The following is a 13,514-nucleotide window of genomic DNA, read 5'->3' on the forward strand; positions in this document are numbered from 1 at the left end:
CCGTCACTCTGCGGTCAACCTCATCCCAAACCATCTCAATTGGGTTGAGGTCAGGTGATTGTGGAGGCCAGGTCATCTGATGCAGCACTCCAGCACTCTCCTTCTTGGTCAAATAGCCCTTACACAGCCTGGAGGTGTGTTGGGTCATTGTCCTGTTGAAAAACACATGATAGTCCCACTAAGACCAAACCAGATGGGATGGTGTATCACTGCAGAATGCTGTGGTAGCCATGCTGGTTAAGTGTGCCTTGAATTCTAAAAAGATCCCTGACAGTGTCACCAAGAAAGCATCCCCACATCTCCTCCTCCATGCTTCACGGTGGGAACCACACATGCAGAGATCATCCGTTCACCTACTCTGCATCTCAAAGACACAGCGGTTGGAACCAAAAATAGCACATTTGGACTCCAGACCAAAGGACAGATTTCCACCAGTCTAATGTCCATTGCTCGTGTTTCTTGGCCCAAACAAGTCTCTTCTTATTGATTTCCTTTAGTAATGGTTTCTTTGCAGCAATTCGACCATGAAGGCCTGATTCACTCAGTCTCCTCTGAACAGTTGATGTGTCTGTTACTTGAACTCTGAATCATTTATTTCTGCTGCAATCGGAGGTGTTGGTAACTCTAATAAACTTATCCTCTGCAGCAGAGGTAACTCTGGGTCATCCTTTCCTGTGGCGGTCCTCATGAGCCAGTTTCATCACAGCACTTGAAGAAACTTTCAAAGTTGTTAAAATTTTCCAGACTGACTGACCTTCATGTCTTAAAGTAATGATGGACTGTCATTTCTCTTTTGCTTATTTGAGCTGTTCTTGCCATAATATGGACTTAGCCCTATTTGGTAAAATACCATATTCTGTATACCTTGTCACAACACAACTGATTGGCTCAAACGCATTAAGAAGGAAAGAAATTCCACAAATTAACTTTTAACAAGGCACACCTGTTAATTGAAATGCATTCCAGGTGACTACCTCATGAAGCTGGTTGAGAGAATGCCAAGAGTGTGTAAAGCTGTTATCAAGGCAAAGGGTGGCTACTTGGAAGAATCTCAAATACATTTTGATTTGTTTAACACTTTTTGTTACTACATGATATGTAGTAACATATGTGTTATTTAATCATGTTGATGTATTCACTACTATTCTACAATGTAGAAAAATAGTAAAAGTAACAACAACAAAAAACCCTTCAATGTGTCCAAACATTTGACTGGTACTGCATGTCAGACATGCTTTTAAGTTATGTACCCAGTAGGTCCCCTGGCACTAGCCTTAACTATCCCAAAGCCTAGGACCAAAAGGCATGGAGAGGCAGCCTTTCGTTACTATGCCCCCAGCCTCTGGAATAGCCTGCCAGAGAACCTGAGGGGGCTGAAACGGTTTGACATATTTAAAGTGAGATCTTAAAAACACACCTTTTTAGCTTTGCTTTTCCTCAGGAGGCTTTTTAGTCATTCAGTTTTTATTGTTATGCTTTTTGTTTTTAATCCTCTTGTGTTTGTGTAGTAAATATTTCAGCTTTTATTTTCATAGATGTTATTCATTTTGTCCTGTGAAGCACATTCTGTTGCATTCCATGTATTAAATGTGCTATATAAGTAAAGCTTAATTTGATGGCATAGCCTATGGGAAATGACTTGTATAAGCTATCGAATAACATTCAAGTCATTTCCTGTAGACCATTAGCTTCATCTAACTATGGTTTCTTATCATTTTTGGACATCAAAGATTATCACGTGAAATGCCTATTGGGGTAGGATGGGTTTTTAATCACACAGTATGTCCATTTCACCATGTACCGAGTCTTCCCTCTGGCTCAGTTGGTAGAGCATGGTGTGTGTGTGTGCAACGCCAGCATGGTGTGTGCAACGCCAGGGTTGTGGGTTCGATTCCCACGGGGGGCCAGTACAAAAACAAAAAAATGCACGACATGAAAATGTATGAAATGTATGCATTCACTACTGTAAGTCGCTCTGGATAAGAGCGTCTGCTAAATTACTAAAATGTAATGTTGGTTAACATTAGCAAATTAGTTTACACCCTACAAACGTTCCAGTAAACAAATTATGTTGTGAATGAATGCGGTTGTTCCTGTATTTCAAATGTGACGATCAGGTGGTCGGTGTACACAGACAGGACATATTGTAAGACAAGACTACAAAGATTAACAATGGCATTATAATGCTTGTTTCCGCATACAGAATAAAAGCAACCTGTCGCTGTTCTATACAGGGCCAATTCATATAGCAGTTGGCCTGATATCCAAACCTGTTTTTTTTATGATTTTTTTTATAACATTCCACTTTTTGTATTCTTTGTCATATGCCAAACATAGAATGATACATAGCCTGGGTACCAGTCTGTTTGTGCTATAAAAAGAGTGTGAAAGTTTGATCCCTTACACTTGACAGATTGAGGATTCTGTTGTTTTCTTCTTGGCATCTTCCGGTCAACCTCTCTCTTCTGCCACCTCTTCTGAAAGACCTCTGGAACGATCAGGTCATGCTGCTTTCCAGGAAACTCTGCTTCTCCAGTAGTTCTAGACACAGATACATATAAAAATCAATCAGATATGCCAAAGCATTTAAGCAATTCGGGCATAATTGCACCTAGCTACATAGCTCTGGTAAAAGGCACAGCTAACTAGCAACTGCGTGACACGGACCTAGGTAACGGCTGTACATCCATGATTTAAAATGCCTTGTTAACATTATAGATAACATTAGCAAGCCTTGCTGAGTAAAAAGGGATGCGGCCAGATCAAATCGCTCTGTCCGGTGGATGTTGTTGCAGCAGCTTGCTCACTTGCTCCCGGCCCTTAATGATCCTTTGTAGACAGCTAGCTATCTAATTATGTTAAATATCTAGATAATCATGTTAGCATCAATGACTGAAAGGCCAAAAAAGTAGAAAAAGATATTAGCTAGCTAACTACTGCTTCAAATTTAAGTGCAGTTTGTTATATTTAAAAAAAATAAAGTGTACTTGCTAGTTAATGACAGGATGTAGAAAACGATTAAGATCCGTAACGTTAGCTAGGTAACCTTAGCTCTAGAAGAAGAAAAAAACAAGTATGTGCGAAATTAGCCGACTTAACGTCAAGCTAACTTACCTAAATATCATAAATAAACCTCTCGATTGTAGCCGTTTTCATCCAGTAACTCAACCCTCCATGTAACCGTGCATAAACGAGATCTAAATGACTGTGTCTAGATATCCGCCATTTTTTTTATGTGCACCTGCGACAAAGAAAGACAATTAATGGTGTTTTTCATAACTTAATTGATTTTTTTTTAAATTATTTCCATTGTATACATTCTCTTCCGCTGTTACACGTGTTTCCGCATCCTAAATACATTTCCGGTCGACTGTTTCGTGGTACATGTAGTTTTTATTTTTGGAGTGCCTTTCTATTAATTAAAAAAATAATTTCAGCCATTTGCAACCTATTTAAAAGGGACATTTCACTGCTACTCTTTCCCTGTATATGGCCATTAATATGTCAATAAAATGTAATATGTGTTGTAAAGAGTTACTCGTTTCCTCACTACGAGTTTCCTCACTACGAGCAAATACGAACCTTTCTTTTTTCCCCACGCAGTTAAGCCAAAACTACACCCATTACTCAGAGAGGCGATCAGAGCAGAGACAGTGGCCTTCCAAGGTAAGGATGGAAAGTGTAATTTAACAATTAGCTGCCTACCGTAATGCAGGCCTAGTATTATCATGTTTGGTAACATTTGCCCATGCATTTATTTTTAGAGTTTCAATGAGTTGTAAAAAATGTCTCAGAACTACCGAGGTAAAGACAGTTTGAAGTTGGATATTCGACTGATATTCGCACTTTCAAACCACTTGAGCCACTGACTCCAAATAAGTGTCATGATGTTGGAAAAATTGCACACAACATTGCACAGGTCATATTTTTACGATTTGGACATTAATTCGCTTTCCAAAGCTAATAAACATGTGGAAATGTGAGCAGTATTTTGTATTCATAGATGAATTAGTTAGGGAGCGTAAACAAAGTACAAACTTTTTTTACATTCGAATTTCAATAGCTCCTTGGTCATGGGACCTACTTGACTCAAACAAGGTTCAGAATGTCCACTGACTACCCTTCTATATTGCACACCCTTTGGTTTGTTCATTTTCATCTCACACGTTTTAACAATAATTTTTCAAACTTTCTAATTTCAATAGCTCCTTGGTCATGTGACCTACTGGACTCAAACACACTTCAGAATGTCCACGGACTAGCCTTATATTGCACACTCTTGTTTGTGTACTGTAAAATCACGCACATAACGTACATTTTTCATTGTTTTACATTTCAATAGCTCCTTGGTCATGTCAATTAGACACCTAAGAAGCGTACAGTGGATATACACCCATATTGCATAACCTCTAGTCATGTATCTTCTATATTGTTGTACATCAATATTAGTTTGACAATTAGAGGGTTCAGTCCAGTGTTGTGTTTACCCTTTTCTTTCATATTTATCTATAATAATTGGTAGTTCTAAGTACTTATTTTCCCAGTTTAAAAAAAAATGTTCCATAGTATTTAACAGCGGTACACAATAGGAGAGAGACAGATAATATCTCCTTTCATAGTTAATAATATCAACCATAAAGGAAAAAGGCAAAGTACGAGAATCATGTTATTAATTGTCCAAAGCAGGGATGGAGAGTGAGCTGGTGAGGTAGGCTGCAGTGGATTTACTGGTCAATACATATACTGAACATGTAACCACAGTAATGGTGGCCAGAAAATCAATGAAGAAACATTTAATATTGACAAATTAAACAGAAATTGTAGACCTTTAATCTTTTCCATCATGTCAACAGACACTTTACTTCAAATTAGTACGAAACATTTCAGAGTGTTAACTTTCTCTTTATCCCTGGTTGATGTACATGTCAGAGCCTCTTCAGTGTGGATGGGGTATTTTAAATGGGGTATTTTACATTTTAAACAACAAAGACTGCACTTCCAGTTTGTGTTCTTTACTCTGTTGAACCCTTTTGTCTTCATTCCTAGGCACAGCACATGGAACCACCGTTGGCATGCAAAACATTCGATCTAAAACAAAACAAAGCGTAACACGTTATAAATAATATCAAATATCAATGCAGTATGACGAATGACGAATTAGCCATCAATTGTGTTATATCATAAATTGTCTTACATGCCGTCACTGTTGTCAAAAGATTATAAACATGTTTAAATAAAGTTACTAACCCAGTCAGTCTTTGGGCCACATCCAGGTTCTTTATCAGTGGCACACATGAAACAGTTGTTGGTTTTGTTGAACTCTGAAATCATAGGCATGAACTGAACATATGGCTGTCCCACACAACTACATCAAAATAAAGAATTTACATTTACTTTGAATTAAATGTCATTACATACCAGACATTTTTAGTATATCCTCAGCCATTTCTTTTCACAGTTGCCCCATGTGTTTTTGTGAAGGTTCTATATCAATTTGGGAGGGGGTGTTGGGGAAGTTCTGTGCAATTTCCTTGGCCATCTACACCAAAAAAATAAAATAGAGTTTTTGACCTAATTGTCACATAACAGCTAACCATTCATTATAGAAAATATACCTATCAAACCTGCATTACATAGACCCCGCAGCAGAAGGTGTCCTGCTGCATGGTGGGAGTTATTTCCCCTTCTTTCCACTGGGTGGACACCCAGTCGTATTTTCCATGGCAGGATCTTCTCATTTTGAAGTATTCTCTTTTTTTTATGTAAACATAATGGAATTCTGATTAGTTTATAGGCAAATGAATACCCAGGCCAAATTTGTATGCTGATTTCCTTATCACTATAATCTAGTAGAGGTCATTTCCTTTATGCCCCATTCTACACACAGCCTAAATTATAGGCACTGAGCCATTTACAGGAGAATATTAAAAGTAGCATATAGGATCCAACCCTATCACAGAGTGAATAAATGTAGAGTGTTTGTAGACTTTAAGAAAAAAATATGAAGTGACAGTTTCAACAGTACGTGCTTAAAGAGGTGCCAAGCATTCCACAGGGATGCTGGCCCATATTGACTCCAATACTTTCCACAGTTTGGTGGTGGACCATTCTTGATACACACAGGAGACTGTTGAGTGTGAAAAACCCAGCAGCGTTGCAGTTCTTGACATAGTCAAACTGGTGTGCCTGGCACCTACTACCATACCCCGTTCAAAGGCACTTAAATCTTGTCTTGCCCAATCACCCTCTGAATGGCACACACACAATCCATGTCTCAAGGCTTAAAAATCCTTCTTTAACCATGTCTCCTCCATTTCATCTTTACTGATTGAAGTGGATTTAACAAGTGAAAATAATAAGGGATCATAGCTTTCACCTGGTCAATCTATGTCATGGAAAGAGCAGGTGTTCTTAATGTTTTGTCCACTCAGTGTATAATTTCTTCCATCCTAGACACAATTCCTCATCTACTGTAATGAAGAAGATAATGGAATAGATCATTTAACATTTGCCAAAATGCAATTTGCGGGAAAACCCTCATCTAAATGACGCACAATGCGAGCCATTTCATGAAACTTTAGAAAGACGGAAAATGTAAATATGCAATAAATACGATGGGTTGTTTTAATATGACTAGCATGGTGCCTTTGGCTGCACAATGCGAGCCATTTCATGAAACTTAGAAAGACGGAAATTGTAAACATTCAACAAATACGATGTGTTGTTTTAATATGACTAGGATGGTGCCTTTTGGCTTCTGGACAAAGTAGAACAGGAGCGAAAGACTGAAACAATATTTGGTTGTTAATAAAGCTGCTCCTCTCTCTCTCCCACTGCTCCATGCAGCCTGAAGCCTGTGAGTTGCCTAGCGACTAGGCTCCGCTCCGCCCCGCTCCGCCCCGCCCCGCTCCGCACCGCCCCGCTCCGCCTGCCGCTCACTGACTAGAGACAGACATTAGTTGACGTAATAACGCTACTTTATAACGCTATAAACTTACAGTACATTACTATTTAATATTTTTTAGGTTTGGGAGGGGGGGGTGCATTTTTGTAATTTATTTTTATATATAAACTTGAGTTGGACCACCCCCCCTCAGTAAATGTCTGTCCCTTAGTACGGAGGGGATGGTATGGGTGATTGTCTGTTGGGGGTTGGTAGTGTGTGTGTGTGTGTGTGTGTGTGTGTGTGTGTGTGTGTGTGTGTGTGTGTGTGTGTGTGTGTGTGTGTGTGTGTGTGTGAAGGTTATGATCAATTGACATGAAGGGACTGCCTGGATATAGTACCTTTTTTGTTTGAGTGTTTTATTGATGGGGACAAAGTAGTAAAATGTTGGCTAATCACTGACTAGCGTGTGTCCTATACAGACAAATCCTGCTGCTGACCTTGACACCAGTTTTAGTAGTACAGATCCCGTAGACCCATTGGATGAAAACTATCAGCCGGGAACAAGCTTATTAACATCATCTGACTTGGATGAGGAAAAAGGACTGCATGAGGCTGACAAGAGCCAAAGTGTTCATTCTGAGTCCAAGGTCATGCAGCTCATGAAGTTCTGCCAGACCAGCTGCCATTGCCCCTACACAAGATGACATTCCCCAGCTGAAGAACATTCCGGAACCTGCCTGGAACATTCAGCCAACAAAACATCTACATTGTTGTACTGATGTTGTAGTATAATGTAGAATACCTAGTACACCCACAACTGTGTTGTTGATTTGAGCTGCAGCAGAAACCAATAGTGTTGACTTCCAAATTCTGGGTTCATTCATTGTGATATTCAAGAAATTTATTTAGAAGTAACTTGCTACAATCTTACTGCTGGGGGGGGGGGGGGAATGATTGATGCAGAGACCAACCATTGACGTCATGGTTGGAACACACCCAGTACAAAAACAAAATCCAAAATACCTCTCATCACTCATAAGTATTTAGGGAGACTGGGAAAACACTCCAAATAGTGTCTAGTTGTGAAGGTTACCTTTAAAATGTCTGTGTTGAGAAATGTATTAAGATCACCAATGTTGCACAAGCCTTAAACTTACATAAATATGTACATTTATAATAATAACTTTCCTGACTTCCCTAGTTGAATAAATTAAAATATATTTTTTAAGCCTATATAGCCTGTCGGGTTGATTGCAGAATGTTAGGCTACATTTCTGAAATTGTGGATTACTTCATCTCAAATGTTTATCCCATTTGAATCTGAATGAATGAGGCTGGGATATTTACGAATCGGAGAGGGACCCTTTTCTGCGTTATCCCATTGGTCAATGTCACTGCAGTGTGCCTCCTGCAGGCAGGCGGATCGTTGCACCCCTCCCTCCCTCCCTCCCTCCACCAACACGCCTGCTGCTACTGGAATAACCGGGAAGCGCGCTCTACAACGGGGATGTCCTCCGCAACGTCATTCGTAAAACCATTTCTCGAACCGTGGGATCTTGCGACTCATTGTAGCTAAGCTTTGATGGTCAGATATGTTTTAGAACAGTGCGAGGCGTTTGGTGCTGGTCTGCTGTTCCAGGGGAGGAGGAGCTAGTTGTTCATTCTGGACTTGAAATACAACATGCTGGAGAGAGAGGTAAGGTGCCGCTATAATCAATATAAATATAATAGTTATTTGCGTAATGTGAATTGTCACTCGTTTCGAACGACTTATGACGTAGAACGGGATGAATGTAACGTATTTCTTTAGTTTAATTAGGTGGATTACGTAGTAACCTTGCCACTCCCTGCAGTGCTGGTGCGCTGGTCAGACCCCTTGTTAATAATAGATAGGCGGTGTGATGATACGGTGTTTAGAAAACGAGCCTTTGAATGGTGCAATATTGTAGGCCTGTCATTCGATGCGCCTCAAAGGGTTTCTAAATAAGTTTTCACGTTTCTCCCCCCCAAAAAACAACATAATTGGCATATAATCTGACATTAAATAATATACGATACTTTCCAGGCTACGAATGATTGTAGCCCATCAAAAATGGACCACGACATTTGATTAGACTGGGAATCAGTGATTAATGTCTGCTTGGAGAAAGGGGAGACGTGGCCTGCGCGGGGGCATGGGACGTGTGTCGCGGCTCGCAGGCGGTCCTGAAGACATGTCATCAAAACCCGCATTGCTGATGTGCACTGTCCCGTGTATGGATAATTATGTGCACTATTTAATAGCTAGGGTGTCATGGTCTGCTCCCCAGGGCAGATGCCTACGTTGTGTTGAAAACTGACCTTCGGTTAGCCAGTGATTGCATAGCAACAGCTTTCGGTAGCCTATTCGGTTAACAAGTGTCACAGCGTTCATAGTTTGTTGCCTACCTACCTGAGCTGTTGCTTTCTCATGGAGAGCAAGCTATTTAAAACATCTATAGTCTATAACTCCCTATCCCTAAGCCTTGAGAATGAATGGCACACAAAAAAAAGCCTACGCTATTTTACTAACCTCAACAGTTAAAGGGGCAAACATATTTTAACCCAACTCTATCTATCTATCTATCTATCTATCTATCTATCTATCTATCTATCTATCTATCTATCTATCTATCTATCTATCTATCTATCTATCTATCTATCTATCTATCTATCTATCTATCTATCTATCTATCTATCTATCTATCTATCTATCTATCTATCTATCTATCTATCTATCTATCTATCCCTAAAGCTCTGATAAAATAGCAGAGTTGGAAGCAGTTTAACAACAGGCTATGCCTTAGTCGACCTGAACAGTTTTTGTCGTGCCATTTAAAAAAAGGCGCAAACAGTTTCTGGACTGTTGGTCTTGTTACGTAATAACCCATCTGTCATTCTGTCACTTTACAGTAGAGCATCATGGAAGCTAGTGCACAACCGGTATAGGTCTACTATAGCCACATAAAAAAAAAAATGTCAATGGAGAACGGAATGATTCACTCAGTCAGAATAACAATATTGTTTATCAAAATGATTAGAGTTTCTTGATTTAGTTTAATACATGTTCTATTATGTTAATCGGTGAGTTTGTAATGGCAAACCATGTATGTTTAATATTAGCACTGTAGCTCTGCCTGGTTAATAATGTAGGTAGACTAACAGTCTCTACTGTATCATATTTCCATGTGCACTGTGCCACGTGTTTTGCTTTATTACATAACTGCAGTGTACAGTAAGATCTTCTCTGGGGTGATATCACCGCACACCTTTTCAGCTGTCACACGCAGCCACGTTCAAGGTGTGTTCACGTTGGCCTATAAACAAAACAACCTCCACGTTATACAGTAGGCATGTATAGAGGCAGGACACCCCTAACTTTAGATGTCATTTGAAATACGATAATGTGAGTTTTAAAAGCATTTTGACAAGAGGGAGTTAATGGCCTTGCCTATGGTTTATTATGAGAGACTGACACGACAGCCAATGACTTATGCTTATTAGAGTCTGTAAATGGTCTGTTCTCAGCAACAGCATCGGTTTTAAATAGCTCATTTGTATTTTAACCCGTCGTGTGTGTGTGTGTGTGTGTGTGTGTGTGTGTGTGTGTGTGTGTGTGTGTGTGTGTGTATTTATATTTATTATGGATCCCCATTAGCTTCTGCTTCCTTGGGTCCAGAAAAATTAAGGCAGTTTATACAATTTAAAAAAAACATTACAATACATTGACTGATTTCACAACACACTGTGTACCCTCAGGTTCCTACTCCACCACTACCACATATCTACAGTACAACATCTAAGTGTGTGTATAGTGCGTATGCTATTGTGTGTGTTTGTGTCTGTGCCTATGTTTGTGTTGCTTCACAGTCCCCGCTGGTACATGTGGTGTAATTTTATCTGTTTTTTAAAACACATTTTACTGCTTGCATCAGTTACATGATGTGGAATAGAGTTCCATGTAGTCCTGTTCGCCTCCCATAGTCTGTTCTGGACTTGGGGACTGTGAAGAGACCTCTGGTGGCATGTCTTGTGTGGTATGGATGGGTGTCCGAGCTGTGCGCTAGTAGTTTAAACAGACAGCTCAGTGCATTCAGGATGTCAACACTGCTTACAAAAACAAGTAGTGATGAAGTCAATCTCTCCTCTACTTTGAGCCAGGAGAGATTGACATGCATATTATTAATATTAGCTCTCTGTGTACATCTAAGGGCCAGCCGTGCTGCTCTGTTCTGAGCCAATTGCAATTTTCCTAAGGCCTTTTTTGTGGCACCTGACCACACTACTGAACAGTAGTCCAGGTGTGACAAAACTAGGGCCTGTAGGACCTGCCTTGTTGACAGTGCTGTTAAGAAGGTAGGGCAGTACTTTATTATGTATATACTTCTCCCCATCTTAGCTACTGTTGTATCAATATGTATCATATGTTTTGACCAAGACAGTTTACAATCCAGGGTTACTCCAAGCAGTTTAGTCACCTCAACTTTCTCAATTTCCAAATTATTTATTACAAGATTTAGTTGCGGTTTAGCGTTTAGTGAATGATTTGTCCTAAATACAATGCTTTTAGTTTTAGAAATATTTAGGACTAAATTATTCCTTGCTACCCACTCTGAAACTAACTGCAACTCGATTTCAAGTTTTCATAACAATTGGTAATCGGCATTTTTGGACGCCGATTATGGCCGATTACATTGCACTCTATGAGAAGACTGCGTGGCAGGCTGACTACCTGTTACGCGAGTGCAGCAAGGAGCCAAGGTAAGTTGCTACCTAGTATTGAACTTATCTTATAAAAAACAATCAATCTTAACATAATCACTAGTTAACTACACATGGCTGATGATATTACTAGTTTAACTAGCTTGTCCTGCGTTGCAAATAATCAATGCGGTGCCTGTTAATTTATCATCGAATCACAGCCTACTTCGCCAAACGGGTGATGGTTTAACAAGCGCATTCGCGAAAAAGCACAATTGTTGCATAAATGTACCTATCCATAAACATCAATGCCTTTCTTAAAATCAATACACAAGTATATTTTTTTTAAACCTGCATATTTAGTTAATATTGGCTGATGACATGAATTTCTTTTAACTAGGGAAATTGTGTCACTTCTCTTGCGTTCTGTGCAAGCAGTCAGGGTATATGCAGCAGTTTGGGCCGCCTGGTTCGTTGCAAACTGTGTGAAGTCCATTTCTTCCTAACAAAGACCGTAATTCATTTGCCAGAATTTTACATAATTATGACATAACGTTGAAGGTTGTGCAATGTAACAGCAATATTTAGACTTATGGATGCCACCGTTAGATAAAATACGGAACGGTTCCGTATTTCACTGAAAGAATAAACGTTTTGTTTTCAAAATGCTAGTTTCTGGATTTTACTATATTAATGACCCAAGGCTCATATTTCTGTGTGTTTATTATAATTAAGTTTATGATTTGATAGAGCAGTCTGACTGAGCGGTGGTAGGCAGCAGCAGGCTCGTAAGCATTCATTCAAACAGGACTTTCCTGCGTTTGCCAGCAGCTCTTCGCAATGCTTGAAGCACAGCGCTGTTTATGACTCCCGAGATTAGGCTGGCAATACTAAAGTGCCTATAAGAACATCCAATAGTCAAAGGTATTTGAAATACAAATGGTATAGAGAGAAATAGTCCTATAATTCCTCTAAGCTAAAACTTCTTACCTGGGAATATTGAAGACTCATGTTAAAAGGAACCACCAGCTTTCATATGTTCTCATGTTCTGAGCAAGGAACTTAAACGTTAGCTTTTTTACATGGCACATAGTGCACTTTTACTTTCTTCTCCAACACTGTGTTTTTACATTGTTTAAACCAAATTGAACATGTTTCATTATTTATTTGAGACTGAATAGATTTTTATTGATGTATTATATTAAGTTAAAATACATTGTTGAATGTCCTTCCCTATAAGCGAGCTGAAAGTCTGTTGTTAATTCGTTTACTGTGAAATAGAATTGTTTCTGGTCAAACACCATTTTTCCCAAAACTTTACTAAGGGTTGGTAACAGTCTGATTGGTCGGCTATTTGAGCCAGTAAAGGGGGCTTTACTATTCTTAGGTTGAGGAATTGCTTTTCTAGTAGGCTTATATTGAAAATTGGCAGGTAGGAGTGGTAATATCGTCCGCTATTATCCTCAGTAATTTTCCATCCAAGTGTTCAAACCCCGGTGGTTTATCATTGTTGATAGACAATTATTTTTTCACCTCTTCCACACTCGCTCTACAGAATTCAAAATTACACATCAAATAAAATTGTATTTGTTACATGTGCCAAATACAACAGGTGTAGACCTTACCATAAAATGATTACTTACAAGCCCTTAACCAACAATGCAGTTCAAAAAATAGAGTTAAGAAAATATTCAGTAAATAAACTAAGTGAAAAAAATACATCAAAATAAAATCAAACCAGTAATACAAGAAAATGACATAACAATAACGAGGCTATATGGGGTACCGGTACCGAGTCAATGTGAGGGGGTACAGGTTTGTTGAGGTAATTTGTACATGTAGGTAGGGGTAAAGTGACTATGCATAGATAATAAACGGCGAGTAGCAGCAGTGTAAAAACAAAGGGGGG

The 13,514-nt window shown here is 39.2% G+C and overlaps 2 protein-coding genes across 5 annotated transcripts in view; one reads left to right on the top strand and one right to left on the bottom strand.

Annotated features, from left to right (window-relative positions):
- LOC106608329 (zinc finger protein 513) overlaps positions 1 to 3,350 on the bottom strand; it is a 35,136-nt gene extending 31,786 nt beyond the window's left edge. Inside the window, exons 1-2 of one of the 3 annotated variants that reach the window (XM_014206217.2) lie at positions 3,115 to 3,350; positions 2,405 to 2,541 (exon numbers count right to left, since the gene is read on the bottom strand). In XM_014206217.2, coding sequence (XP_014061692.1) covers positions 2,405 to 2,541; positions 3,115 to 3,125 — 148 coding nt within the window. In that variant the 5' untranslated portion in view covers positions 3,126 to 3,350. Of the gene's footprint in view, positions 1 to 2,404; positions 2,542 to 2,667; positions 2,950 to 3,114 lie in introns of those variants that run through there. The other 2 variants (XM_014206218.2, XM_014206216.2) reach the window with 2 other exon arrangements.
- A 4,999-nt stretch (positions 3,351 to 8,349) lies between these two features.
- Positions 8,350 to 13,514, top strand: part of LOC106608328 (E3 ubiquitin-protein ligase RNF19A) — a 78,320-nt gene continuing 73,155 nt past the window's right edge. The window contains exon 1 of one of the 2 annotated variants that reach the window (XM_014206215.2): positions 8,350 to 8,582. The gene's annotated coding sequence lies outside the window, so the exon portion shown is untranslated. The remainder of the gene's footprint in view (positions 8,583 to 13,514) is intronic. The other variant, XM_014206213.2, reaches the window with a different exon arrangement.

The sequence above is a fragment of the Salmo salar genome, chromosome ssa06 (assembly GCF_905237065.1).
Source record: "Salmo salar chromosome ssa06, Ssal_v3.1, whole genome shotgun sequence".
In the NCBI taxonomy this organism is placed as follows: Eukaryota; Metazoa; Chordata; class Actinopteri; order Salmoniformes; family Salmonidae; genus Salmo; species Salmo salar.